Consider the following 26698-nt stretch of genomic DNA (forward strand, 5'->3'; position numbering starts at 1 on the left):
TCAATAGAATTAGAAATGAAAAAGGAGAAGTAACCACTGACACTGCAGAAACACTAAGGATCATGAGAGACAAATACAAGCAACTATATGCCAATAAAATGGACAACCTGGAAGAAATGGACAAATTCCTAGAAAAGCACAACCTTCTGATACTGAACCAGGAAGGAATAGAAAATACACACAGAGCAATCACAAGCACTGAAGTTGAAACTGTGATTAAAAATCTTCTAACAAACAAAAGCCCAGGACCAGATGGCTTCACAGGTGAATTCTACCAAACATTTAGAGAAGAGCTAACACCTATCCTTCTCAGAGTCTTCCAAAATACAGCAGAGGGAGGAACACTCACAAACTCATTCTACGAGGCCACCATCACCTTGATACCAAAACCAGACAAGGATGTGACAAAGAAAGAAAACTACAGGCCAATATCACTGATGAACATAGATGCAAAATCCTCAACTGAATACTAGCAAACAGAATCCAAGAGCACACTGAAAGGATCATACACCATGATCAAGTGGGATTTATCTCAGGAATGCAAGAATTCTTCAATATATGCAAATCAATCAACGTGATATACCATACTAACAAATTGAAGGAGAAAAACCAAATGATCATCTCAATAGATGCAGAAAAAGCTTTTGACAAAATTCAGTACCCATTTATGATAAAAATCCTCCAGAAAGCAGGCAGAGAAGGAATGTACCTAAACATAAGAAAGGCTATATATGACAAACCCACAGATAACATAGTTCGTAATGGTGAAAAATGGAAACCATTTCCACTAAGATCAGGAACAAGACAAGGTTCCTCATTCTCACCACTATTATTCAACATATGTTTGGAAGTTTAGGCACAGCAATAAGACAAGAAATAGAAATAAAAGGAATTCAAATCGGAAAAGAAGTAAAACTGTCAGTACTTGCAGATGATATGATACTATATGGAGAGAATCCTAAAGATGCTAGCAGAAAACTACTAGAGCTAATCAACGAACTTGGTAAAGTAGCAGGATACAAAATTAATGCACAGAAATCTCTTGTATTCCTATACACTAATGATGAAAAATCTGAAAGAGAAATTAAGGAAGCACTCCCATTTACCACTGTAACAAAAAGAATAAAATTCCTAGGAATAAACCTACTTAATGAGACAAAAGACCTGTATGCAGAAAACTGTAAGACACTGATGAAAGAAGTTAATGGTGATACAAACAGATGGAGAGAGATACCATGCTCTTGGATTGGAAGAATCACTATTGTGAAAATGACTATACTACCAAAAGCAATCTACAGATTCAATGCAATCCCTATCAAACTACCACTGGCATTTTTCACAGAACTAGATCAAAAATTTTCACAATTTGCATGGAAACACAAAAGACCCCGTATAGCCAAAACAATCTTGAGAAAGAAAAACAGAGGTGGAGGGATCAGGCTCCCTGACTTCAGACTATACTACAAAGCTACAATAATCAAGACAGAATGGTACTGGCACAAAAACAGATATATAGATCAATGGAACAGGATAGAAAGCCCAGAGATAACCCCCCACACATATGGTCACCTTATCTTTGATACAGGAGGCAAGACTATACAATGTAGAAAAGACAGCCTTGTCAATAAGTGGAGCTATGAAAAGTGGACAGCTACATGTAAAAGAATGAAATTAGAACACTCCCTAACACCGCACACAAAGATAAACTCAAAATGGATAAAGACCTAAATGTAAGACCACATACTATAAAACTCTTAGAGGAAAACATAGGCAGAACACTCTTGACATAAATCATAGCACGACCCTTTTTGAACCCCCTCCTAGAGAAAGGGAATTAAAAACAAAAATAAACAAATGGGACCTAATGAAACTTAAAAGCTTTTGCACAGTAAAGGAAACCATAAACAAGATGAAAAGAAAACCTTCAGAATGGGAGAAATATTAGCAAATGTATCAAGGGACAAAGGATTAATCTCCAGAATATACAAGCTGCTCATGCACGTCAATATCAAAAAAATAATAATAAAATAAAATAAACAACCCAACCGAAAAATGGGCAGAATACCTAAATAGACATTTCTCCAAAGAAGATATACAGATTGCTAACAAACACATGAAAGGATGCTCAACATCACTAATCAATAGAGAAACTCAAATCAAAACTACAATGAGGTATCACCTCACACCAGTCAGAATGGCCATCATCAAAAATCTAGAAACAATTAATGCTGGAGAGGGTGTGGAGAAAAGGGAACCCTTCTGCACTGTTGGTGGGAATGTCAATTGATACAGCCACTATGGAAAACAGTATGGAGGTTCCTTAAGAAACTAAAAATAGAACTACCATATGACCCAGCAATCCCCCTACTGGGCATATACCCTGAGAAAACCATAATTCAAAAAGAGTCATGGAACACAATATTCATTGCCGTTCTATTTACAATAGCCAGGAGATGGAAGCAACCTAAGTGTCCATTGACAGATGCATGGTAAAGAAAATGTGGCACATATATACAATGGAATATTACTCAGCCATGAAAGGAAATGAAATTGAGTTATTTGTAGTGAGGTGAATGGACCTAGAGTGTGTCATACAGAGTGAAGAATGTCAGAAAGAGAAAAACAAATACCGTATGCTAACACATATATATGGAATCTAAAAGAAAAAAAAGGTTGTGAAGAACCTAGGTGCAGGACAGGAATAAAGACGCAGACATTGAGAATGGAGTTGAGGATAGGGAGGGGGAAGGGTAAGCTGGGACGAAGTGAGATAGTGGCATGGACATATATACACTACCAAAACGTAAAATAGATAGCTAGTGGGAAGCAGCCGCATAGCACAGGGAGATATGCTCGGTGGTTTGTGTCCACCTAGAGTGGTGGGATAGGGAGGGTAGGAGAGAGACAAAAGAGGAACGAAATATGGTGATATATGTATACGTGTAGCTGATTCACTTTTGATACAGCAAAAACTAACACACCATTTTAAAGCAATTATACTCCAATTAAGATATTTAAAAGAAGGGAAATAGAAATATAAGGTAAAACAAAAATTAAGTAAATAATCCATAATCCCACCATCCAGCAATAACTACTATTAACATGTTGCTGTATTTTCTCCAATATTTTTTCTGTTACAATGTATTCATTTAATATTATAAAATTGAGATATTACATTTTGTTTGGAACTTCTTTTTCAACAACCTTTGTATCTGAGCATTTATCTATGACACTCAATACTCGTTACAAACATGATATTTAAAAATGACTGACATTTGATTCTATGATGATAATTTAACCATCTACTTAATACTGGACTTTATAGTGTTTCCAACTTCTGCTGGTATAAATAACACTATAATGAACCGTTTAGCGTTGAAATATCTGTTCACTTCCCTGTTTATTTCCTTACTAAAACTTCCTAGGGGCACAATTACTGTAATGTAGGGTATAAATATTTTTCAGACTCTTGCTACATACTGCCAATTTGTTCATCAGGAAAGTTGTATGCTTCCTGCAGCAAAACAGACTAGCCATTTCACACAGCCTTGCCCAAACTAAATACTATGCATTTTAAAATTTTCAGCAGTTTAATAGGTGATAAATGGTATCCCATTGTTGATTTAATTACTAAGACTTCTAATGAGGATGAGTATCTTTTCTTTCATTTATTGACCATGTATATTTTTCCTTAGTGAATAAAACATTTTATTTTTCAAAACGATGAGGGTAATTATTATACAGCCCAAGAGAATGGATGAGGACACTGAGCCCTAAGCAGGCACAGCCCAGAATTCAGTTCACTTGATATATGGTTTAGGTCAGTGTTTTTCAACATATAGTCTATGAATCACCTAAATCACCTAGGAGGCATATTAAAAAATGCAGGTTTCTGGGGCCCCCACTGCCCTCCTAAACCAGAACCAAGGTGTGTGAAAGAGAGTTGGAATTTCGATAATCTCCCTAAGTGACTCATGAACACTAAATTTGGGATTCTCAGTGAAAGAGAGGACAGGGCAGAGTGGCATGTGTTAGATCACTTGATGACCTTTTACAAACTACATGAAAGGAACTGTCTGATCCTTTTCTTATAGTTCTCCCAGGGACTTGGTTATGATTCTAGGTGGCAACTAATTCCCAGGTCTCTCTATTGGCTTTCAGTATAAGAAAAACTCACATCCTGTAAGGCTACCTCCTTCTTATCTTCTCAGATCTTACTCTGAACTTATGTTTCCCCCTAAAGTCACTCAGCAAATACTTGTTAAATGCTCACTATGGGTAGGGCACTGTGCTTGGTACTGTGGGAACAAGGCATACCAACTTGAAGTTGGCAGCCAGACTGCTTTGTAATTTTTATAAATTTACTCTGCCAAAAACTGCTCAAAATTAAAATAATAGTTTTCATTTACTGAACAATTATGTGATGGACATTGTACTTGGTACTTTACACATATTATCTCTACTCCGTAATAATTCTGTCCTATAAGAAAATGGTATCCTTATTTTACAGATGAGGAAACTGAGGCCCAAGGCCATACAACGTATATGGGTTAGAGCTGGGCTTAGAATCCTGTTCTATTTGACTCCAGTCTGGGCTCTTTCATCTATATTATGCTATCTTCCTAAGGCTTAAAAAAATCTTCCCATCATGAAGATTTTTGAATTCATGTTTTTTTGTCTTTTTGGTAACAGAATATGGCCTGTAGGGTCTAACATTTCCAACTTAATTAGCATATACTGACTCTTTGGATTCAAATGATTCTAGTAAAAGATCCACCAACCCAATATATCTTCCCCCAAATAAGTTTTTTTTCTTTTTTTAAATACCTGAGGTACCACTCCCACTGCCCTCCGAAGGCTTTCCAGGCTCACATCTTGTATATTTTGACCAGCAAGGTAAATGTTACCCTTTTGAGGCTCATAGAAGCGAAACAACAGCCTCACTATTGTGCTTTTCCTGAAATAGGAGACAATGAAAGGTTATATAGCTCCAACTGGCATTAGGGAACCCCTATTTTAAACCACAGTCATCATTTTATTATGACACATAAAAAATATTACAATGGGAGTCAGCAATCAACAGTGCAGAATTTTATAAAGAACTAAATTACCCACCCTGACCCACTACCTCCTACAATGGCCACTTTCTTTCCTGCAGGAACTTCAAAAGATATTCCACTAAGGACTTTCTGCCCTTCAATGTATTCAAAATGCACATTATCAAAGGCCACCGTAGCTGTCTGTGGTGTGATCTGAAGGGGAGATGCCATCACTTTGTCCTAGCAGGGAAGAGAAAAGAAAAGCCACTTTACACACCTCCTAGAGTACAGCTATGCAATTTTCTAATTCACAGAGAGAAAAAGGAAAATAAAGGGAAAGGAGGAGGTTTATAAGTGGAGTTAGACCACTTCTAAGCATGCTTTTAAAAATGTTTTTTCACTCCTCACTGTTAAGGGTAAAAATACTGAATGCTTTGATTTCTGATCAATTTGTTTTGGGGGTAAAGAGGGATGGTGGGCAGGGGAGAAAGGAGGTTGAGAATATGAGGAGAGGCAATCACATTTTATATCATTATTAGCAAAAGTAAATCAGGTGCAAGTACAAATATTGAAGTTAACAAAATTTAGCTTCTAGGTATAATATTCTTTGCTAATACTGTAAGGTTTCCAAACACAGAAGTAAAAGCTGTAACAGCCTTTTAATACACATGATAGTCCCAATTCCTGCAAAAGAGAAATTAGTTTGCTAATATGGTAATGTAAAAATATTCCCCCGGAATAATACCATTAATGAGATGATGCTTATATGCTTTTAAAAAGGTACTAAATAGAGTACTTACTTTAATTCGGGTGTCTACCTTGAGTAGAGTAAACAAGGTGTTCATATCTATAAGTGCTTGTCTAGTTTCTCTGTATACAGTTCCCAGAAAGTTAAGGGGCAATGAAAGCTGAAAAAGCAGTCCATTCACCATTACTAAATCTCCAACAGTAAGGGTACCTTAATATGCAGTTGGTAGAAAAAAAAAATTTTAGATGTCATGAACTTTCCAGTTTAAGACAGAGAAGTTTACAGTTTACTACTGTGGAATACAGTTCAAAATGTACATAATCAGCAACTCTTAGACCTACTTAAATTCCAAAGCATTTTAATCCATGATTTAGGAAAATAGGGAACTAGATATATGCTAACTGGAATGCCAAAAGCCCACCCATACACTACACATAATATATAAGAAAAAGAGAATGGTTTAAGTGAGGAAAGAAATGGAAGGCTGAAAATCTCTCCTTTCATCCTAAGAAAGTTCCTTGTAATGTAAAATAGAAGTTTTTTCAAGTATAAATTAAAAAATTGGAGCAAATGGATATCATGATTGGGAATGATAAACCATGTATTAAGGTCTCAGTGAATGAATGAATCCTATCTAAGCAAGCAGGTTACAGAAAAGAGGCACAGATATTATTTACTTTTGAAATGTTTTGCAATGAACAACTAATAGAAACATTAAAACGTTACTAGTAATTTTTATATATGACTGCTTGCATTTTAGTCCTTTGGACTAAATATTAAATTAATTACATTTCTTTCCAGGTCTACAAGAGAAATTAGAAATATCAAACGCTAAAAAGAAAGTTACTCCAAAAAGAATCAGGTTGTAGCCCCACAAACAATAATCCCAATCAATGAGAGAACCAGTGCTAAACTTGTAGTGTTAAACAAAGGGAAGTAAAAAAAAAATCATCATGTAATCAAGAAAACATATTCTGATACAAAAACAAAAGTACTCCAAGGATGTTATAGCACCTTATTGAACATGCTTTATAATTAAGACTAATATACACATTTCTTTCATTAATCTTTATAAAGGTTAAGTAAAACATTGACTAACGTGAAAACCACATATCCATTACCTGCCACAATTCCCTGACTGGCGAGCACCATTATGGCTGTTAAACCAACACTGAAAATAGCACTTTGACCAAAGTTCAGCATAGCCAGAGTAGAGGTACTTTTCAATGAAGCAGTCTCATATGTCTTCAAAAATCCATCATATCTTTGTGCTTCATAATTTTCATTATTAAAATACTACAAAATACATAAAAATAGTAACTACATACAACTATAATTGGAATTTAATCTCTTAAGTGATTAGTATCCTTTTCATGGATACAATTTTGTACTGCATACACCATTTTAAAAACTGACTTTCCATATATTGGACTATGGTACTCCTGCAGTTTTCCACAATGGACAGTATTTGAAAAGTCCATAAAATTCATCCCCCAAACGTTTACTGAATGCCTAGTTAATTTAAACCCAGATCTAAAAAAGCTGTCAATGGCACTTCCTTCACAAAGCTTTGCCTTGATCCTCTGAGACTCTGAATTGACAATTCTCATTGCCCCCACAACATTACGCCTTTCTCATGTAGCCACTTGCATACTTTACTTTAACTCTCCCAGTGCTTAGAAAATTCTGGGAAGGCAAGGATCAAACAGTAATCATTGTTTTTACCACCCTCCCCCATTACAGGACTTAGCATAGTGCTTTGCACACAAGAGGCATTCAGTAATATTTGTTAAATGGAAAAATGAACAGATAAATGGAAGAATTAGTGAAAAGCACTCTGCTAGGCACTATGAGGGATAGTCAAGAACTTAGTGTACATTCGGAATCAAGATACTAACCATACTGTCACTACTTATAAATTAATTCAGAAGGTAAAATTCTGATGGTGCCACACAAAAAATGAGGTAGAAAGGGCAATTTCTAAACAAAAGAAAAACAATAAAGTACTATTATTTCATCATACCTAGAGATCCTATACTAATCTGCAGCTCTAACTTACAGCACCTATTCAATTAAATGGCAGAACAAACCTTAGTGTGGTGTGAAAGGAAGAGGAAGGTAAAATTAAACATATTACCTTCACAGTTTCATAATTCAGCAGCGAGTCTATGGCAGCGTTACCTGCATCATTATCTGCTTTGTTCATCTCTATTCTAAATCTAGTTCTGTAAGACAAAGATTTGCATAGGCATGGAATGTTTGCTACAGAAGCATAACTAATTTCTGAAACTTGACTGACTTCTGGGGAATACCTTACCTCCACCGTGTGACAGCAACTGTGAATGCTGTGTATGCACCAAGTGTCCCAAGGGTCACCAGTGCAAACTGGGCACCACATCTATAATACTGGAGAAGGCAAAAGAAGAAATGAGAAACAGTCATTGCTCTTGCCAAATAGTTTATAATATACATTAGCAAATCTCAAAGATTTTAATTAAAAAATATGTTGGTATAAAGTTGTATATATGAAAATCTGAGTGAGAAAACAAATACCTTAGAAAATCAACTTTAAGTTATATGCATACTTTTAATTATAAAATATGAAATTGCCTAAAATGCTACAAATGGTGAACAGAAAGAAACCTAGATAATCTGAGCATATCAGTCCAAAGTCATATACCATAATGTCTGTTAACAAAAAAACTGCAACCACTAGCTAAATGACTGACCTATGTGTAGAACTGAACAGCTCTTTACAATAACATGATAAAGACTTCGGACACAGTCCCTTGAAGCTTGTGGCAAAATAATTAAACAAACTGTATAACCCTTCTGGCACCATGGGATTTTGCTTTCAAATCGTAAGCATGCAATAGTACAAAAGCTTCAAGTACTAAATAGCTACTAACAAGAGTGTAAGAAAAAAGCTTGTCATGAAAAATGTTTTACTTACCAAAACACCACTGACAAGGGTCACTTGAATGTAAGATAAAAGCTTGCCATGAAAAATGTTTTACTTACCAAAACACCACTGACAAGGGTCACCTCAAACATGATGGGAAGAAGATTAAATACTAAAGCACTCAGGACAAAACTGATACCCCTTGTCCCTCTGTCAATAGCCTTTGATAAAGCTCCCGTCTGTCTGTTCAGGTGGAAAGCGAGATCCAGGTTGTGAAGATGGAGAAAGACATTTTTGGCTATTCTTCGGATTGAATTTTGGGCTACCTTGCCAAATACTGCATTTCGAACTTCATTAAAAAAGGCAGCTCCGGCTCTTGATACACCATCTAGCAATACAATCAAGAAAAAGTGGGGTGTAAAAACATTAGAATCGTTGGAGTATAAAAATGTCAAGGGCTCAGAAAATGTTTGTACAATGAATGAATATATCACAGAATACTTTCACTAAAAGAAACCTAGAAAACACCTAGCCTACTGAGTATCAATCTTTCCACCACCATGAAAACCTTTCACTGTTATTTTCCCCCATAAGATTCCAAATGTTGAAAGATTTTTCCAAGTAAATACTTCTACTAAACAGCAGCCCATAAGGCCTTATTGTGGATAAATGTACAGTATCTGTTGAGGTTTTGTGATCTAATTCAATTCCCCCAAATAACAATGATAAAATTGAGATCCTGAAAAATCCAAGTGCTTTGACTAAGCATGCCCCAACTCAGGTCTGAGTTTCAAAAAGTATCCTTTCTACTGCATGGGGACACAAAGCATCATATTCTATTCTTTACAAATTGTAGATTTGTGTCATGGCTACTGAATATAATTTAATGACACATTAATACAGGTATATCATTATGTAGCCATTTCCTATTCAATGGCTAACAACAACAGCAAGAAAATAACTAGTCTTACTAAAAAAAATCTTATAAGGAGCCTAACTATTAGAAGTGGTTATTATGAATTTAATGTCTTACTTCATGTTATTGTTTTCTAGAACTTAGAAAATGAGACTTTTATAACAGAATTTTTGGAAAGTATATCATACAAAGAATTTTTTAAAAACCACACATCAAAAAAAAAATCTCACATAAAACAAACATCCAAAATGCTAAGTTGTGTTTGTGGTGAAAAGGTCATATGCTCAAATATGATGAAACCCTCTTGAAGAAAGTCAACACCTGTAGACAGATTAAAGAACCAAACATACAGCCAATGAGAACTGCCGTTGCCATGGTTGCAACTGTATTTGGTGCATCACTCAGGTTCAGCATGTTTCCCGACATCTGGTTGAGGCTGTCTACAGCATATTTAAACATGAAGGGAACCACGATATTCATAGCCTAAAAACATAAAAGCAGCAATTATCAATCATATGCAAATTATGTATTTATAAAAGTACAAATATTTACCTTAAATTAGTATTTATGGGAATGTTTGGATATTAACCATTTACTAGTATTGGAATGATTTTCCCAGTTTATAAAGATAAAATCTTTGGCAGTGGGAGAGCAGTCATTTCAGGATTCCTACCTCACACTGACTGCCATGTTAATATTCATTTATAAGCTATGTGCATTAGTCAAATGCTCCTGCCTCCATGAAATCACCCTGATCATCCACTCAAAAATGCTTTCTCCATTATCTAAAATCCTACAGAGCTCATAACACTTACAGCAAACTGCCTTATACTGTAGTTCTTTGTGTATGTAAGTAGAATGCTTTGTATACAGCAGGTATTCAATAAATATATGTAAAATTATTTATTCACCAAAATAATAGTAAAACTGAAATTATACAGCAAAAAAGGATCTCAAAAGCAGATAAACTACAAGTATCTGTAGCTGATTCACCATTCAGGGGGAAAAAAACCCAACACTGATAGATCTATTTGCCCCAGAAAAAAAACCCTTTGCTCCAACACCGTATAAAAGAAAACACAGGAGGTTGAGGAAGATGGCTGAAGAGTAAGACGTGGAGATCACCTTCCTCCGCACAGATACATCAGAAATACATCTACACGTGGAAAAACTCCTACAGAACACCCACTGAATGCTGGCAGAATACTTCAGACCTCCCAAAAGGCAAGAAACTCCCCACGTACCTGGGCAGGGCAAAAGAAAAAGCAGAGACAAAAAAACAGGCATGGGACCTGCACCAGTAAGAGGGAGCTGAGAAGGAGGAAAGGTTTCCACACACTAGGAAGTCCCTTCACTGGTGGAAACTGCGGGTGGCGGTGGGGGATGCTTCAGAGCTGCGGAGGAGAGCGCAGCAAGAGGAGTACAGAGGGCAAAGCGGAGAGATTCCCGCACAGAGGATAGGTGCCCACCAGCACTCACCAGCCCAAGAGGCTTGTCTGCTCACCCACCGGGGAGGGTGGGGGCTGGGAGCTGAGGCTCAGGCTTCAGTTGGATCACAGGGAGAGGACTGGGGTTGGTGGCGTGAACACAGCCTGAACGGGTTAGTGCACCACGGCTAGCCGGGAGGGAGTCCGGAAAAAAGTCTGGACCTGCCAAAGAGGCAAGAGACTTTTTCTTCCCTCTTTGTTTCCTGGTGCGAGAGGAGAAGGGATTACGAGCACTGCTTAAAGGAGCTCCAGAGACGGGCGCAAGCCATGGCTATCAGCGCGGACCCCAGAGAAGGGCATGAGACGCTAAGACTGCTGCTGCCGCCAACAAAAAGCCTGTCTGCGAGCACAGGTCACTATCCACACCTCCCCTCCCGGGAGGCTGTGCAGTCTGCCACTACCAGGGTCCCGTGATCCAGGGACAACTTCCCGGGGAGAACGCACGGCGCACCTCAGGCTGCTGCAACATCATGATGGCCTCTGCTGCCGCAGGCTCGCCCCGCATCCGTACCCCTCCCTCCCCCCGGCCTGAGTGAGCCAGAGCCCAAGAACCGGCTGTTCCTTTAACCCCGTCCTGTCTGAGCAAAGAACAGATACCCTCAGGCGACCTACTCGCAGAAGTGGGGTCAAATTCAAAGCTGAATCCCGGGAGCTGTGCAAACAAAGAAGAGAAAGGGAAATCCCTCCGGGCAGCCTCAGGAGCAGGGGATTAAACCTCCACAATCAACTTGACGTACCCTGTATCTGTGGAATACCTGAATAGACAACGAATCATCCCAAAATGAGGAGGTGGACTTTGGGAGCAAGATAGATTATTTTTTCCCCTTTTCCTCTTTTTGTGAGTGTGTATGTGTATGCTTCTGTGTGAGATTTTGCCTGTATAGCTTTGCTTTCACCATTTGTCCTAGGATTCCCCGTCCGTTTTTTTTTTTTACTTAAAAATATTTTTCCTAATAACTATTTTTTATTTTAATTATTTTCTTTTATCTTACTTTAGTTTATTTTATCATCTTTCTTTCTTTTTTTCTCCCTTTTATTCTGAGCCATCTGTATGAAAGGCTCTTGGTGCTTCAGCCAGGAGTCAATGCTGTGCCTCTGAGGTGGGAGAGCCAACTCCAGGACACTGGTCCACAAGAGACCTCCCAGCTCCACATAATATCAAATGGCGAAAATCTCCCAGAGATCTCCATCTCAACACCAAAACGCAGATTCACTCAACAACCAAGAAGCTACAGTGCTGGAAACCATATGCCAAACAAGTAGCAAGACAGGAACACAACCCCACCCATTAGCAGAAAGGCTGCCTAACACCATAATAAGGCCACAGACACCACAAAACACACCACCAGACATGGACCTGCCCACCAGAAAGACAAGATCCAGCCTCATCCACCAGAACACAGGCACTAGTCCCCTCCATGAGGAAGCCTACACAACCCACTGAACCAACATTAGCCACTGGGGACAGACACCAAAAACAACAGGAACTATGAACCTGCAGCCTTCAAAAAGGAGACCCCAAACACAGTAAGATAAGCAAAATGAGAAGACAGAAAAACACACAGCAGATGAAGGAGCAAGATAAAAACCCACCATATCTAACAAATGAAGAGGAAGTAGGCAGTCTACCTGACAAAGATTTCAGAATAATGATAGTAAACATGATCCAAAATCTTGGAAATAGAATAAAGAAAATGCAAGAAACATTTCACAAGGACCTAGAAGAACTAAAGAGGAAACAAGTAACGATGAACAACACAATAAATGAAATTAAAAATACTCTAGAAGGGATCAATAGCAGAATAACTGAGGCAGAAGAATGGATAAGTGACCTGGAAGATAAAATAGTGGAAATAAGTACTGCAGAGCAGAATAAAGAAAAAACAATGAAAAGAACTGAGGACGGTCTCAGAAACCTCTGGGACAACATTAAACACACCAACATTCAAATTACAGGGGTCCCAGCAGAAGAAGAGAAAAAGAAAGGGACTGAGAAAATATTTGAAGAGATTATAGTTGAAAACTTCCCTATATGGGAAAGGAAATAGCTAATCAAGTGCAGGAAGCACAGAGAGTCCCATACAGCATAAATCCAAGGAGAAACACGCCAAGACACATATTAATCAAACTAGCAAAAATTAAATACAAAGAAAACATATTAAAAGCAGCAAGGGAAAAACAACAAATAACACAGAAGGGAATCCCCATAAGGTTAAGAGCTGATCTTTCAGCAGAAACTCTGCAAGCCAGAAGGGACTGGCAGGACATATTTAAACTGATGAAGGAGAAAAATCTACAACTAAGAGTACTCTACCCAGCAAGGGTCTCATTCAGATGTGATGGAGAAATTAAAACCTTTACAGCAAGCAAAAGCTGAGAGAGTTCAGCACCACCAAACCAGCTTTACAACAAATGCTAAAGGAACTTCTCTAGGCAAGAAACACAAGAGAAGGAAAAGACCTACAATAACAAACCCAAAACAATTAAGAAAATGGAAATAGGAACACACATACCGATAATTATCTTAAATGTAAATGGATTAAATGCTCCCACCAAAAGACACAGACTGGCTGAATGGATAAAAAAACAAGACCCATATATATGCTGTCTACAAGAGACCCACTTCAGACCTAGGGACACATACAGACTGAAAGTGAGGGAATTAAAAAAGATATACAATGCAAAAGGAAATCAAAAGAAAGCTGGAGTGGCAATTCTCATATCAGACAAAATAGACTTTAAAATAAAGACTATTAGAAGAGACAAAGAAGGACACTACATAATGATAAAGGGATCGATCCAAGAAGAAGATATAACAATTGTAAATATTTATGCACCCAACATACGAGAACCTCAATACATAAGGCAAATACTAACAGCAATAAAAGGGGAAATCGACAGTAACACATTCATAGTAGGGGACTTTAACAGCCCACTTTCACCAATGGACAGATCATCCAAAATGAAAATAAATAACGAAACACAAGCTTTAAATCGTACATTAAACAATATGGACGTAATTGATATTTACAGGACATTCCATCCAAAAACAACAGAATACACATTTTCCTCAAGTGCTCATGGAACATTCTCCAGGATAGATCATATCTTGGGTCACAAATCAAGCCTTGGTCAATTTAAGAAAACTGATATCGTATCAAGTATCTTTTCCGACCACAATACTATAAGACTAGATATCAATTACAGGAAAAGATCTGTAAAAAAGGCAAACACATGGAGGCAAAACAATACACTACTAAATAACCAAGTGATCACTGAAAAAATCAAAATGGAAATCAAAAAATACCTAGAAACAAATGACAATGGAGACACGATGACCCAAAATCTATGAGATGCAGCAAAAGCAGTTCTAAGAGGGAAGTTTATAGCAATACAATCCTACCTTAAGAAACAGGAAAATCTCAAAGAAATAACCTAACTGTGCACCCAAAGAAATTAGAGAAAGAAGAACAAAAAAGCCCCAAAGTTAGCAGAAGGAAAGAAATCATAAAGATCAGATCAGAAATAAATGAAAAAGAAATGAAGGAAACAATAGCAAAGATCAATAAAACTAAAAGCTGGTTCTTTGAAAAGATAAACAAAATTGATAAACCATTAGGCAGACTCATCAAGAAAAAAAGGGAGATGACTCAAATCAATAGAATTAGAAATGAAAAAGGAGAAGTAACAACTGACACTGCAGAAATACAAAAGATCATGAGAGATTACTACTAGCAACTCTATGCCAATAAAATGGACAACCTGGAAGAAATGGACAAATTCTTAGAAATGCACAACCTAGCGAGACTGAACCAGGAAGAAATAGAAAATATGAACAGACCAATCACAAGCACTGAAATTGAAACTGTGATTAAAAATCTCCAGCTAACAAATGCCCAGGACTAGATGGCTTCACAGGCGAATTCTATCAAACATTTAGAGAAGAGCTAACACCTATCCTTCTGAAACTCTTCCAAAATATAGCAGAGGGAAGAAACTCCGAAACTCATTCTACAAGGTCACCATCACCCTGATACCAAAACAAGACAAAGATGTCACAAAGAAAGAAAACTGCAGGCCAATATCACTGATGAACATAGATGCAAAAATCCTCAACAAGATACTACCAAACAGAATCCAACAGCACATTAAAAGGATCATACACCACGATCAGGTGGGGTTTATTCAAGGAATGCAAGGATTCTTCAATATACGCAAATCAGTCAATGTGATACACCATTATTAACAAATTGAAGGAGAAAATCCATATGATCATCTCAATAAGATGCAGAGAAAGCTTTCGACAAAATTCAACACCCATTTAAGATAAAAACCCTGAAGAAAGTATGCATAGAGGGAACTTTCCCCAACATTAATAAAGGCCATATATGACAAACCCACAGCCAACATCGTCCTCAATGGTGAAAAACGGAAACCATTTCCAATAAGATCAGGAACAAGACAAGGTTGCCCACTCTCACCACTCTTATTCAACATAGTTTTGGAAGTTTTAGCCACAGCAATCAGAGAAGAATCAGAAATAAAAGGAATCCAAATCGGAAAAGAAGAAGTAAAGCTGTCATTGTTTGCAGATGATATGATACTCTACATAGAGAATCCTAAAGATGCTACCAGAAAACTACTAGAGCTAATCAACGAATTTGGTAAAGTAGCAGGGTACAAAATTAATGCACAGAAATCTCTGGCATTCCTATACACTAATGATGAAAAATCTCACAGTGAAATTAAGAAAACATTCCCATTGCAACAAAAAGAATAAAATATCTAGGAATAAACCTACCTAAGGAGACAAAAGACCTGTATGCAGAAAATTATAAGACACTGATAAAAGAAATTAAAGATGATACAAATAGATGGAGAGATATACCAAATTCTTGGATTGGAAGAATCAACACTGTGAAAATGTCTCTACTACCCAAAGCAATCTACAGATTCAATGCAATCCCTATCAAACTACCACTGGCATTTTTCACAGAACTAGAACAAAGAATTTCACAATTTGAATGGAAACACAAAAGACCCTGAATAGCTAAAGCAATCTTGAGAACGAAAAATGGAACTGTAGGAATCAGGCTCCCTGATTTCAGACTATACTACAAAGCTACAGTCATCAAGACAGTATGGTACTGGCACAAAAACAGAAATATAGATCAATGGAACAGGATAGAAAGCCCAGAGATAAACCCACACACATATGGTCACCTTATCTTTGATAAAGGAGGCAAGAATATACAGTGGAGAAAAGACAGCCTCTTCAAGAAGTGGTGCTGGGAAAGCTGGACAGTATAAAATTAGAACACTCCCTAACATCATCCACAAAAATAAACTCAAAATGGATTAAAGACCTAAATGGAAGGCCAGACACTATCAAACTCATAGAGGAAAACACAGGCAGAACACTCTATGACATAAATCACAGCAAGATGCTTTTTGACCCACCTGCTAGAGAAATGGAAATAAAAACAAAAATAAACAAATGGGACCTAATGAAACTTATAAGCATTTGCACAGCAAAGGAAACCATAAACAAGACGAAAAGACAACCCTCAGAATGGGAGAAAATATTTGCAAATGAAACAACTGACAAAGGATTAATCTCCAAAATTTACAAGCAGCTCATGCAGCTCAATAACAAGAAAACAAACAACCCAATCCAAAAATGGGCAGAAGACCTAAATAGAGATTTCTCCGAAGAAGATATACAGATTGCCAACACATGAAAGAATGCTCAACATCATTAATCATTAGAGAAATGCAAATCAAAACTACAGTGAGATATCATCTCACTCCAGTCAGAATGGCCATCATCAAAATATCTTTAAACAATAAATGCTGGAGAGGGTGTGGAGAAAAGGGAACACTCTTGCACTGTTGGTGGGAATGTAAATTGATACAGCCATGATGGAGAACAGTATGGAGGTTCCTTAAAAAACCTAAAAATAGAACTACCATACGACCCAGCACTCCCATTACTGGGCATATACCCTGAGAAAACCATAATTCAAAAAGAGTCATGTACCAAAATATTCATTGCAGCTCTATTTACAATAGCCAGGACATGGAAGCAATGTAAGTGTCCATCATTGGATGATGGATAAAGAAGATGTGGCACATATATATAATGGAATATTACTCAGCCATAAAAAGAAACGAAATTGAGATATTTGTGTTGAGGTGGATGGACCTAGAGTCTGTCATACAGAGTGAAGTAAGTCAGAAAGAGAAAAACAAATACCATATGCTAACACATATATATGGAAACTAAGGAAAGAAAGTCATGAAGAACCTAGGGGTAAGACAGGAATAAAGACACCAACCTACTAGAGAATGGACTTGCGGATATGGGGAGGGGGAAGTGTAAGCTGTGACAAAGTGAGAGAGTGGCATGGATATATATACACTACCAAACGTAAAATAGATAGCTAGTGGGAAGCAGCCGCATAGCACAGGGAGATCAGGTCCGTGGTTTGTGACCACCTAGAGGGGTGGGATAGGGTGGGTGGGAGGGAGGGAGATGCCAGAGGGAAGAGATATGAGAATATATGTATATGTATAACTGATTCACTTTGTTAGAAAGCAAAAACTAACACACCATTGTAAAGCAATTATACTCCAATAAAGATATTAAGGAAAAAAAAAAACCAATGAATACCAAACTAAGCTTTCAAAAACCAACCTATTTCTGCATGAGAATACACCAAAATTAATTAATTAATTACTTAATTAATTAATAAAGAAATACATAAAGGGTATAATGCTTTCATATATTCAAGACAAGTTAGTCAATCACTCACATTTCACATTTTCTACGTTATGCTATTACAAACACCAACCATCATTTAGGAATAGGAAGTTGCGAAGACTGGCAAAGCTTTCTTTGAAGAAATTAAATTCATATACATTAAGAACATGTGAAAACAATTCTATAAGACTTCACAAACATACTGAAATCCCAGCTTTTGTTAATGTTCCATTATTATATCATTCACCTTTATTAAACAGAAATAACTTATCATCAACAAGCTTAAGTTTAGCTACAACTGACAGGAGCTATGTAAACCTTACCAATCAAGATTTCAAAGTAAGGTATACAAGTGTCTTAGCAACCAAGCAGGTACTCTAATATTCAATATCATTAAAATAGACAGCAAATGTTGGAATACTTTTAAAATGTAACACTATGGAAAAAATTGCTTAAAACTTTAAGATTTATATGTTCCCAAATATAATCTAATAGAATAGCAGGTTTCAAGTAGTATAAATTTCTCAATTTTGATTCCCATATAATCATATATCCTCAGGCTTCTGCTTCTACTTGAAATGGTCTCCCTACCAATTTACCCCTCCACTTCTCTGTTCTTCAAAACCCACTTTGAATTTCATTCCCATCATGATGCCTTCTCTAAAATCTGCAGCGCTTTTGGCACTTTCCATTTTCCAACTCCTTGTTTTTATAGTTTAAACCTCAGTATTTATAATTTTTATTATATATTTATCATTCACTTTGTCTTCAGGTGCATGTGTATGGATAACTCAGTAGAAACCTTTTGCAGCAAAGAAACATTTTGTGAACAGCTGTATGAGTCAGATATGGTGCTAGGTACCTTTCACAAAGGTAAGAGCTGAATGAAGTAAGTCTATGAAATGGGTATTATCCCTATAATTGAGAAAACTCAGGTTCTGTGAGGTTTAGTGACTTGTTCAGTAAGCAGCAGAGCTAGGATTAAAATCCAGGTCTGTCCTGAAATTCAGAATTTTTTCCTGCATACCATAGCCATATCAGCAGCTTAATAAGGTAGGGACAACATTATTTTATTACTTTTGCAGCCTAAAATGGATACTCTCAAATGCAATGCTTAAACCAGTTACAGTTGAAAAGTATGGCATAAGTAATCTAAATAAATTTGAAGAGATTCCAGGTTTTCCATATAAGGCCAAATCCCCTCACTTGCATTCCAATACTTTCTTGAGTGGGAGAAAAAGTGATAGTTATAGCTAGTATGCAATTCTCACAATACACAGCCCATTATACCTTTGCCACAGAGTGAGTCTGACTGAAACTCATGTATCACCAGGAAAACTGTGCAATTTTATTTTTTTTGAAAATGTGTTTGCATTTGGTCAAATTTGGGAGCATCCTTATAAGTATGTAAAGAATGTGAATGTCATCTGCCTGTGTTTTCACTAGCAGGAAAAGGGCAGTTAGCATAGCGCTAAGAACACAGCACTACCTGTAATGATAATTGTTGATTACTGTCAGTTTTCCCATAGAAGTAATTTTTAAAAGAAAAGGAAAACCACCAAAGAAATGGATATGTAGATGTTTTTATTAGTATATACATGTGGGTTCCATTGACGCTGTGATATTTTGGGGATGGGGGGGTGGCAAATATTGGTTTTCCCTAATATTCTGCTTTCAGCAGAACTAGACTTAAATCACCTCAGACAACTGTGAATTTTTAAAAACTTTTTATTTTGAAATAATTATAAGCTGACAGGAAGTTGCAGAAGTAGTACACAGACTCATAACTCTTCACCCAGCATCTCCTAATGATGACATCTTATATAGCTGTAGTTCCATATCAAAAACAAAAATATACATTGGCACATTACTGTCAACTAGGCTACAGAACTCATTCAGTTTTCATCATTTTAAAATGTGTATTAGTGTGTGTGTGTGGTTTTATGTGTCATCTCTGTGGTTCCATGCAATTTTATCCCCTGTTCAGATCCATGTAACCATCACCATAATCAAGATACAGAACTATCCCTTTACCACAAAAGAACTTCCTTGTGCTACCTCTTTATATTCCTTCATCAAGGATGATGCATATATAAATAGCTCATCTCTTTTTATTGCTGAGTAGTATTCCATAGATGTAACAGAATTTATTCAAGCACTCGTCCCTGAAGGATGTTTTGGTTGCTTCTAGTTTGGGGCTATTATAAATGAAGACTTTATGAACATTTTCATACAGGTGGTCATAAGTTTTCATTTCTCTGGGATAAATGCCCAAGAGTGTAATTGCTAAGTCATATGGTAAGTCTACACTGAACTTTTTAATAAACTGCTATACTCTTTCAGAGTGGCCGTACCACTTTATAGTCCCATTAGTAAAGTATGAGTGATCCAGTTCCACTGCATCCTCACCAACATTTGGTATCATCACTATTTTTAAAAATTTTGAAACTATTTTAATAGGTGTATAATGATATTTCATTGTGGTTTTAATTTGTTTCCATAACAGCAATGATGTTGAACATCTTTTCATGTGCTTATTTGCCATCCATATATCCTCTCTGATGAAATATCTGTTTGTGTCTTTTGTACATTTTACATTTGGATTGGTTTTTTGCTGTTGAGTTTTAGAAATTCTTTATAGATATTCTAGATATAGGCCTTTGTTGGTTATATGATCTGCAAATATTTTCTCCTAGTCCATCACTTGTCTTTCATCTTCTGAGGTGCCTGAACTCCTTCCCCACCTAGCAGTTGTAAGGAGTCCCTTTCCCCAGGAATAAATGGAGGCCAAGGTAAGAACCTGGACTTTCACCTGCACTTGCAGTAATGAGGCATCCCCACTGGAGCAGTGCCACAAGAGGCCTGCTAAACAGAAGATTTAAGTAAGATCCAGAGTCTCATAACATAATACCCCAAATGTCCAGGTTTCAATCAAAAATCACTCATCATCCCAAGAATGACTAAGATATCAACTTGAATAAGAAAATACAATAAATAGACACAAGTGTTAGAACTATCTGACAAGAATTTCAGAGTAGCTATCATAAAAGTGCTTCAAGGAGCATTTATGAACATGCTTAAATCAACAAAAATAGAAGGTCTCAGCAAATAAAGAGAGGACATAAAAGAAGAAACAAATGAAAAATCTGAAACTGAAAAATATAGCTGAAGTTAAAAAAAACTTGAGTGAATGGGATCCATGGCAGAATGGGGAGGACAAAGGAAAGAATCAGTAAACTTGAAGACAGAACAATAGAAAGTACTCAATATGAACGAGAGAGAAAACAGACTTAAAAAAAAAACAGTAAACAAGACTCAGGAACCTATGGGACCATAACAAAAGATCCAATATTCCTCTTCAGAGTGCCAGAAGAATAGAAGTGTGAAACTGGAAAAAGTATTCAAAGAAATTAAAAAATCCTCTATTTTGGTAAAGACAAACCCAAGAATTCAAGAAGCTGAGCAACCCCAAATAGGGATAAAGTCAAAGAAATCCACACCAAGACACATCATGATTAAATTTCTGACAGCTAAAGACAAGGAAAAAAATCTTAAAAGAGCTAGATACAACTAATACATTAAGTATAAGGGAAAAACAATTTGAAGACAGTATATTTCCAGGGAAGCTAGCAGGAAGTGGCACAACATTTTTCAAGTGGTAAAAGAAAAGAACTGTTAACCTAGAATCCTATAACCAGCAAAATTAGCCTTCAGAAATGAAAGGAGTATCAAGACATTCTCAGATTAAAGAAAACTAATAAGAATTAATCACCAGCAGACCTGCTCTAAAAGAACTGCTAAAGGAAATTCTTCATACACTTGGGAAATAGAAGCAGAATGAATCCTGGAATATTAGCAATGAAGGAAAAGCAACAGAAATGGTAAATATCTATGCAAATATAGTAGCATATTCTTCTCTTAAGTTCTTTAAAATATGTTTGATGTTTAAAAGCAAAATTTAGAACACTGACTGACGGGGTTTTCAATGTATGTAGATGTAATATGTAAGATGACTTGTAAACATAAAGAGGGAAGGTAAAAGGACTTAGAGGGCAGGAAGGTTTTTACATTCTACTTGAAGTGATAAAGTATTGATTCTAAGTAGACTGTGAAAAGTTAAGTATGAATATTGTAATTCCTAGAGCAACTACTAAAAAATTATACAAAGAGATTGACCGAAAGGCATGATAAATTAAAATGGGATAGTAAAACCTGTTCAAATAATGCAAAAGATAGCAGGAAAAGTGAAACAATGCAACAAAATAAAGAGGCAACTAGCAGATAATAAATTGCTATACCAAACTCCAAATATATCAATAATTATTAATACAATTATCAATATATTATAATGAGCAATACAAATGAACAATTATTAATGTATCAATATACAAGCAATGAACAACTAGAAACCAAAAATTAAAAAAAATTACAACACCCCTCCCCACAAAAATAAATCCTTAAGTTAAATCTAACCCAGGGTTTCTCAACCTTCAGCACTACTGACATTTTGGTTTAGATAATTCTTTCTTATGGGAGGGGCTGTTCTGTGTACTTTAGGATGTTTAGTAGTGTCCCTAACCTCTACCGACCACAAGCTAGTAGCACTCCCCATCCCCACACAATTGTGACCAATAAAAATGTCTCTAGTTACTGCCAAATGTCCCCTTAAGGGCAAAATCACCCCTGATTGGGAACCACTGATCTAATCAAAGATGTACAGTGTCTGAATGCTGAAAGCTACAAATGCATATGAAATAAATCATAGAAGATATAAATAAATGGAGAGATATACTGTGTTCATCAACTACAAGAATCAACGTAATAGGGACACCAATTCTCCCCAAACTGGTCTAGAGATTTAATAAAAATCCATTTAAATATCCCATCTGGCTTCTTTGTAGCTACAGACAAGATTATTCTAAAACTATGGAAAAGCAAAGAAACTAGAATAGCCAAACAATTTTGGAAAAAGAAATTGGAAGAATCATACTACCTGTCTTTAAGACTTACTATAAAGCTACAATAATGAAGACAGTGTGGTGGTGATGAATGGAGAGACACATAGATCAAAGAAACACAGCAGAGTCCAGAAAAGGATGACATTCCACTATCTATCTATCTGAGAATCATGGCTCCCTAAACATCTCCATGTACTAATATCCGGAACCTGTGAAGATGATACCTTACATGGCAAAATGGACTTTGAAGATGTGATTAAACTGAAGAATGTGAGCTGGGGAGAGTATCCTGGATTATCTGGGTGGGCTGAATATAATCAAGAGTCCTTATAAGAGGGAAGTAGGAGAGTCAAAGTAAAGAAAAAAGATATGACTACAGAAGCCAAAAGTCAAAATCAAGAAGATTGAAGATGCTGCCGGCTTTAAGATGGAGGAAGGGGCCTTGAGCCAAAAATGCAGGTGACATCTAGAAAAAGCTGGAAAAGGCAAGGAAATTGATCCTCTCCCAAGAGCCTCTGGAGGCAGCACAGTCCTGCTAAATGCCTTTATTTTGATCCAGTGAAACCTAATTTTGGACGTCTAACCCTCAGAAATATAAGATAATAAATTTGTGTTGTCTAAGCTATTAAATTTATAAGTTGTTACAGCAGCAATAGGAAACAAAGAAAATTCAATGAGGAGAGGAGAGCCTTCATGCAGGAACAACTGGACAAAACAATGAACCTTCATTTAAACTGGATACAAGAATTAATGCAAAATGGAGCATGGACCTAAATGTAAAAGGTAAAAAAATAACTTTTAGAAGAAAACATAGGAGAAAATCTTGATGACCTTGAGTTAGGCAAACAGTTCTTAGACATAATAAAGCATAATCCATAAAGAAAAAAAATGATGAACTGAAACATATCAAAATTTAAAACTTTTATTCTATATAAGACACTATTAAGGGAATTAAAAACAAGCTACAAGGACTTCCCTGGTGGACCAGTGGTTAAGAATCCGCTTTCCAATTTTGGGGAAGCGGGTTCAATCCCTGATCAGGGAACTAATATCCCACATGTCACAGAGCAACTAAGCCCACACGCCAAAACTACTGAGCCTGCATGCCACAAACTACAGAGCCCACGTGTTCAGGAGCCCGTGTGCCACAACTAGAAAGAAGCCCACGTGCTGCAACGAAGAGCCTGCGTGCTGCAACTAAGACCTGACGCAACGCCCCCACACCCCCCAAAAAAATATTAGAGAAAGAGAAACAAGCTACAGACCGGGAGAAAATATTTGCAAATTATATATCTGAGAAAGGTCTCATACAGAATATATAAATAACTCACTAAACTCAACAGTCGAAACAACAGCCCAAATAAAAAATGGACAAAACACTTGAACAGAAACTTTACCAAAGTGGATGTATGGATGGCACCAAAGCACATGCAAAGTATATTAAAACCACAAGATACCACGATATGCCTGATGATACCAAGTATAGTAAGAGAAATGAAGCAACTGAAACTCTCATATATTGGTGGTGGCAGACAAAAACAGCCACTTTGGAAAATAATTTGGCAGTTTCTTATAGAGTTAAAAATACACTTACCGTGACCCAGCAATTCCACTCCTAGGTATTTATCCTAGAGAAATGAAAACTCAGATTCACACAAAAACCTGTACTCGTGTGTTTATAGCAACTCTAGTTATAACTGCCAAAGGGTGGAAAGAAACCACATGTCCATAAGTGGGTAAATGGATAAACAAACTCTAGTACATCCATACTATGGAATACTGCTCATTAATAAAAAAGAATAACTGATAGAGTCAATGACTTGGATGAATGACAAAGGCATTATGTTGAATTAGAGAAGCCAGCTCAAAAGTTTATATATTATATGACTCCATTTATATGGTATTCTCAAAATGACAAAGCTATAGTGATAGAGGACAAATGAATGATACCTAGCAGTTAGGGGCCTGGAGAGGGTATATCTACAAACGGGTTACACAAAGGAGATTTCTGGGGCAATAGCACTTTTCTGTGTCATCCTGACTGTGACAGTAATTTTACAAATATACACATGTGTTAAAAATTATAGAACTGTATATCAAAAAAGTACATTTTATTGCATGTATATTAAAAATAAAGCCAGTATCACAGGTCACATCCCATCTACCTCCCCTAGTGGCTGGAAATGTCTAAAAATAAAGCTAGATGATAGTGTATTTCAATAAAAAGTGACTCAATATGAAGTTTCATACCCCCTTTCCTTTCAAAATTGAGAAACTGGTTATTTTTACTAGATTATAACCATGTGACAAATGGTATGTTTCATCTATAACTGCATTGTACCCATTAATTTAAGTACAAAAGAAATAAAGGGACTTATTCTCACAAAACCTTTTTCTTTCACAGATGAAAAAGTTTAAATCACATATATAAATAATCTGCTAAACTCTTTAATTTTCACAGAAACTGGTATACCATTAGGGAATTGAATTCATTTAATTTTAACATGCAAATGTACAATTTGGGACACTGATTGAAGAACAGAGTCAAGGAAAAAGTAAAATCACCATAAAGAACAGTCAAAAGTATGCTGTATCTATATGATGCCAAAACATGGTCAGTTTGCTGAGGGTCTCAAATTCCAGATTTTAAAATGACTTTTCCCTTCCTGGTCATAAAAGTATTGTCTATCTCACCTGAAGAACACAATTCTTTCAGAACTTTTAATATCTAAATTTCTCAATAATTTATCTCTTTTACAGCAGCCTCTGATAATTAAGGGCTCTGTAACTAGTACTGCTCAGAAGGGTCCAATATATGTGAAGAGGTAAAAGGGAATTTTGTTTCTTTGTTTAATTACCTCTCTGGTCCCTAAAAGATCAGAAGGAGAGAAAGAAAGAACAAGAGCACTAAAGGGAGATCTGATTAGCAAGGCAAAACAAGGAGAATAGAAAACTGGATAAAGTACTTATACAATTGGTAAAAACAGAGATAGAGGGAACATTTCTTAACTCATTCTATGAGCCCAGCATTACCTTAGTACCAAAACCAGACAAAGACACCACAAGAAAGGAAAATTATAGACCACTATCTCTCATGAACATAGACCAAAAATTCTCACCAAAATATTAGCAAATCAAATCCAATAATGTATAAAAATAATTATATAATATGACCAAGTGGGATTTATTCCAGGTATGCATGGCTGGTCCAACATTGAAAAACCAATTAATGTAATTGATCACATCAACAGGCTAAAGAAAAAATAGGATATTTTATCAATAGATGCAAAAAAAGCACTTGAAAAATCCAACATCTATTCATGATAAAAGAAACTCTAAGCAAAGTAGGAATAGAGGAGAACTCCCTCAACTTGATTAAAACATCTACAAGAAAACCTATAGCTAACAACATACTTAATGATGAGAAAGTAGATGCTTTTACCCCTAAGACTGGGAACAAGGCAAGGACGTCCTGTCTTACTGCTCCTGTTCAACATGGTACTGGAAGTCCTTAGCTAATACAATAAGACAAGAAAAGGAAATAAAAGGTATACATGTTGGGAAGGAAGAAATAAAACCATCTTTGCAGATGATATGATTATCCATGTAGAAAATCCAAAAGAATCAATAATAAAAAACCTCCTGAAACTAATAAGCAACTCTAGCAAGGTTGCATGTTACATGGTTGCAAGGTACATAGCTAATATACAGAAGTCAATCACTTTCCTATGTACCTCCAATGAACAATATGCAATTTGAAATTAAACATATAACACCATTGAAATTAGTACCAAAAAATTATGTATACATCTAACAAAACATGTACAAGATCTACATGAGGAAAACTATAAAACTTTGATAGATAAAAGAAATCTAAGAATTAAA

General features: G+C 36.3%; 1 protein-coding gene across 2 annotated transcripts in view; it reads right to left on the minus strand.

The window, feature by feature from the left end:
* The window catches only part of ABCB7 (ATP binding cassette subfamily B member 7), a 153778-nt gene that overhangs the window by 46973 nt on the left and 80107 nt on the right, over positions 1-26698 (minus strand). For both annotated transcript variants that reach the window (XR_014292530.1, XM_082610430.1), the window contains exons 5-12: positions 9956-10088; positions 8809-9077; positions 8105-8193; positions 7925-8012; positions 6909-7083; positions 5840-5997; positions 5116-5279; positions 4828-4957 (exon numbers count right to left, since the gene is read on the minus strand). Coding sequence is in view for 1 of the 2 variants with exons in the window: in XM_082610430.1 (XP_082466556.1) it covers positions 4828-4957; positions 5116-5279; positions 5840-5997; positions 6909-7083; positions 7925-8012; positions 8105-8193; positions 8809-9077; positions 9956-10088 (1206 nt within the window). In the remaining variant the exon portion in view is untranslated. The remainder of the gene's footprint in view (positions 1-4827; positions 4958-5115; positions 5280-5839; positions 5998-6908; positions 7084-7924; positions 8013-8104; positions 8194-8808; positions 9078-9955; positions 10089-26698) is intronic.

The sequence above is a fragment of the Mesoplodon mirus genome (genome assembly GCF_964341445.2).
Source record: "Mesoplodon mirus genome assembly, chromosome: X".
Taxonomy (NCBI): Eukaryota; Metazoa; Chordata; class Mammalia; order Artiodactyla; family Ziphiidae; genus Mesoplodon; species Mesoplodon mirus.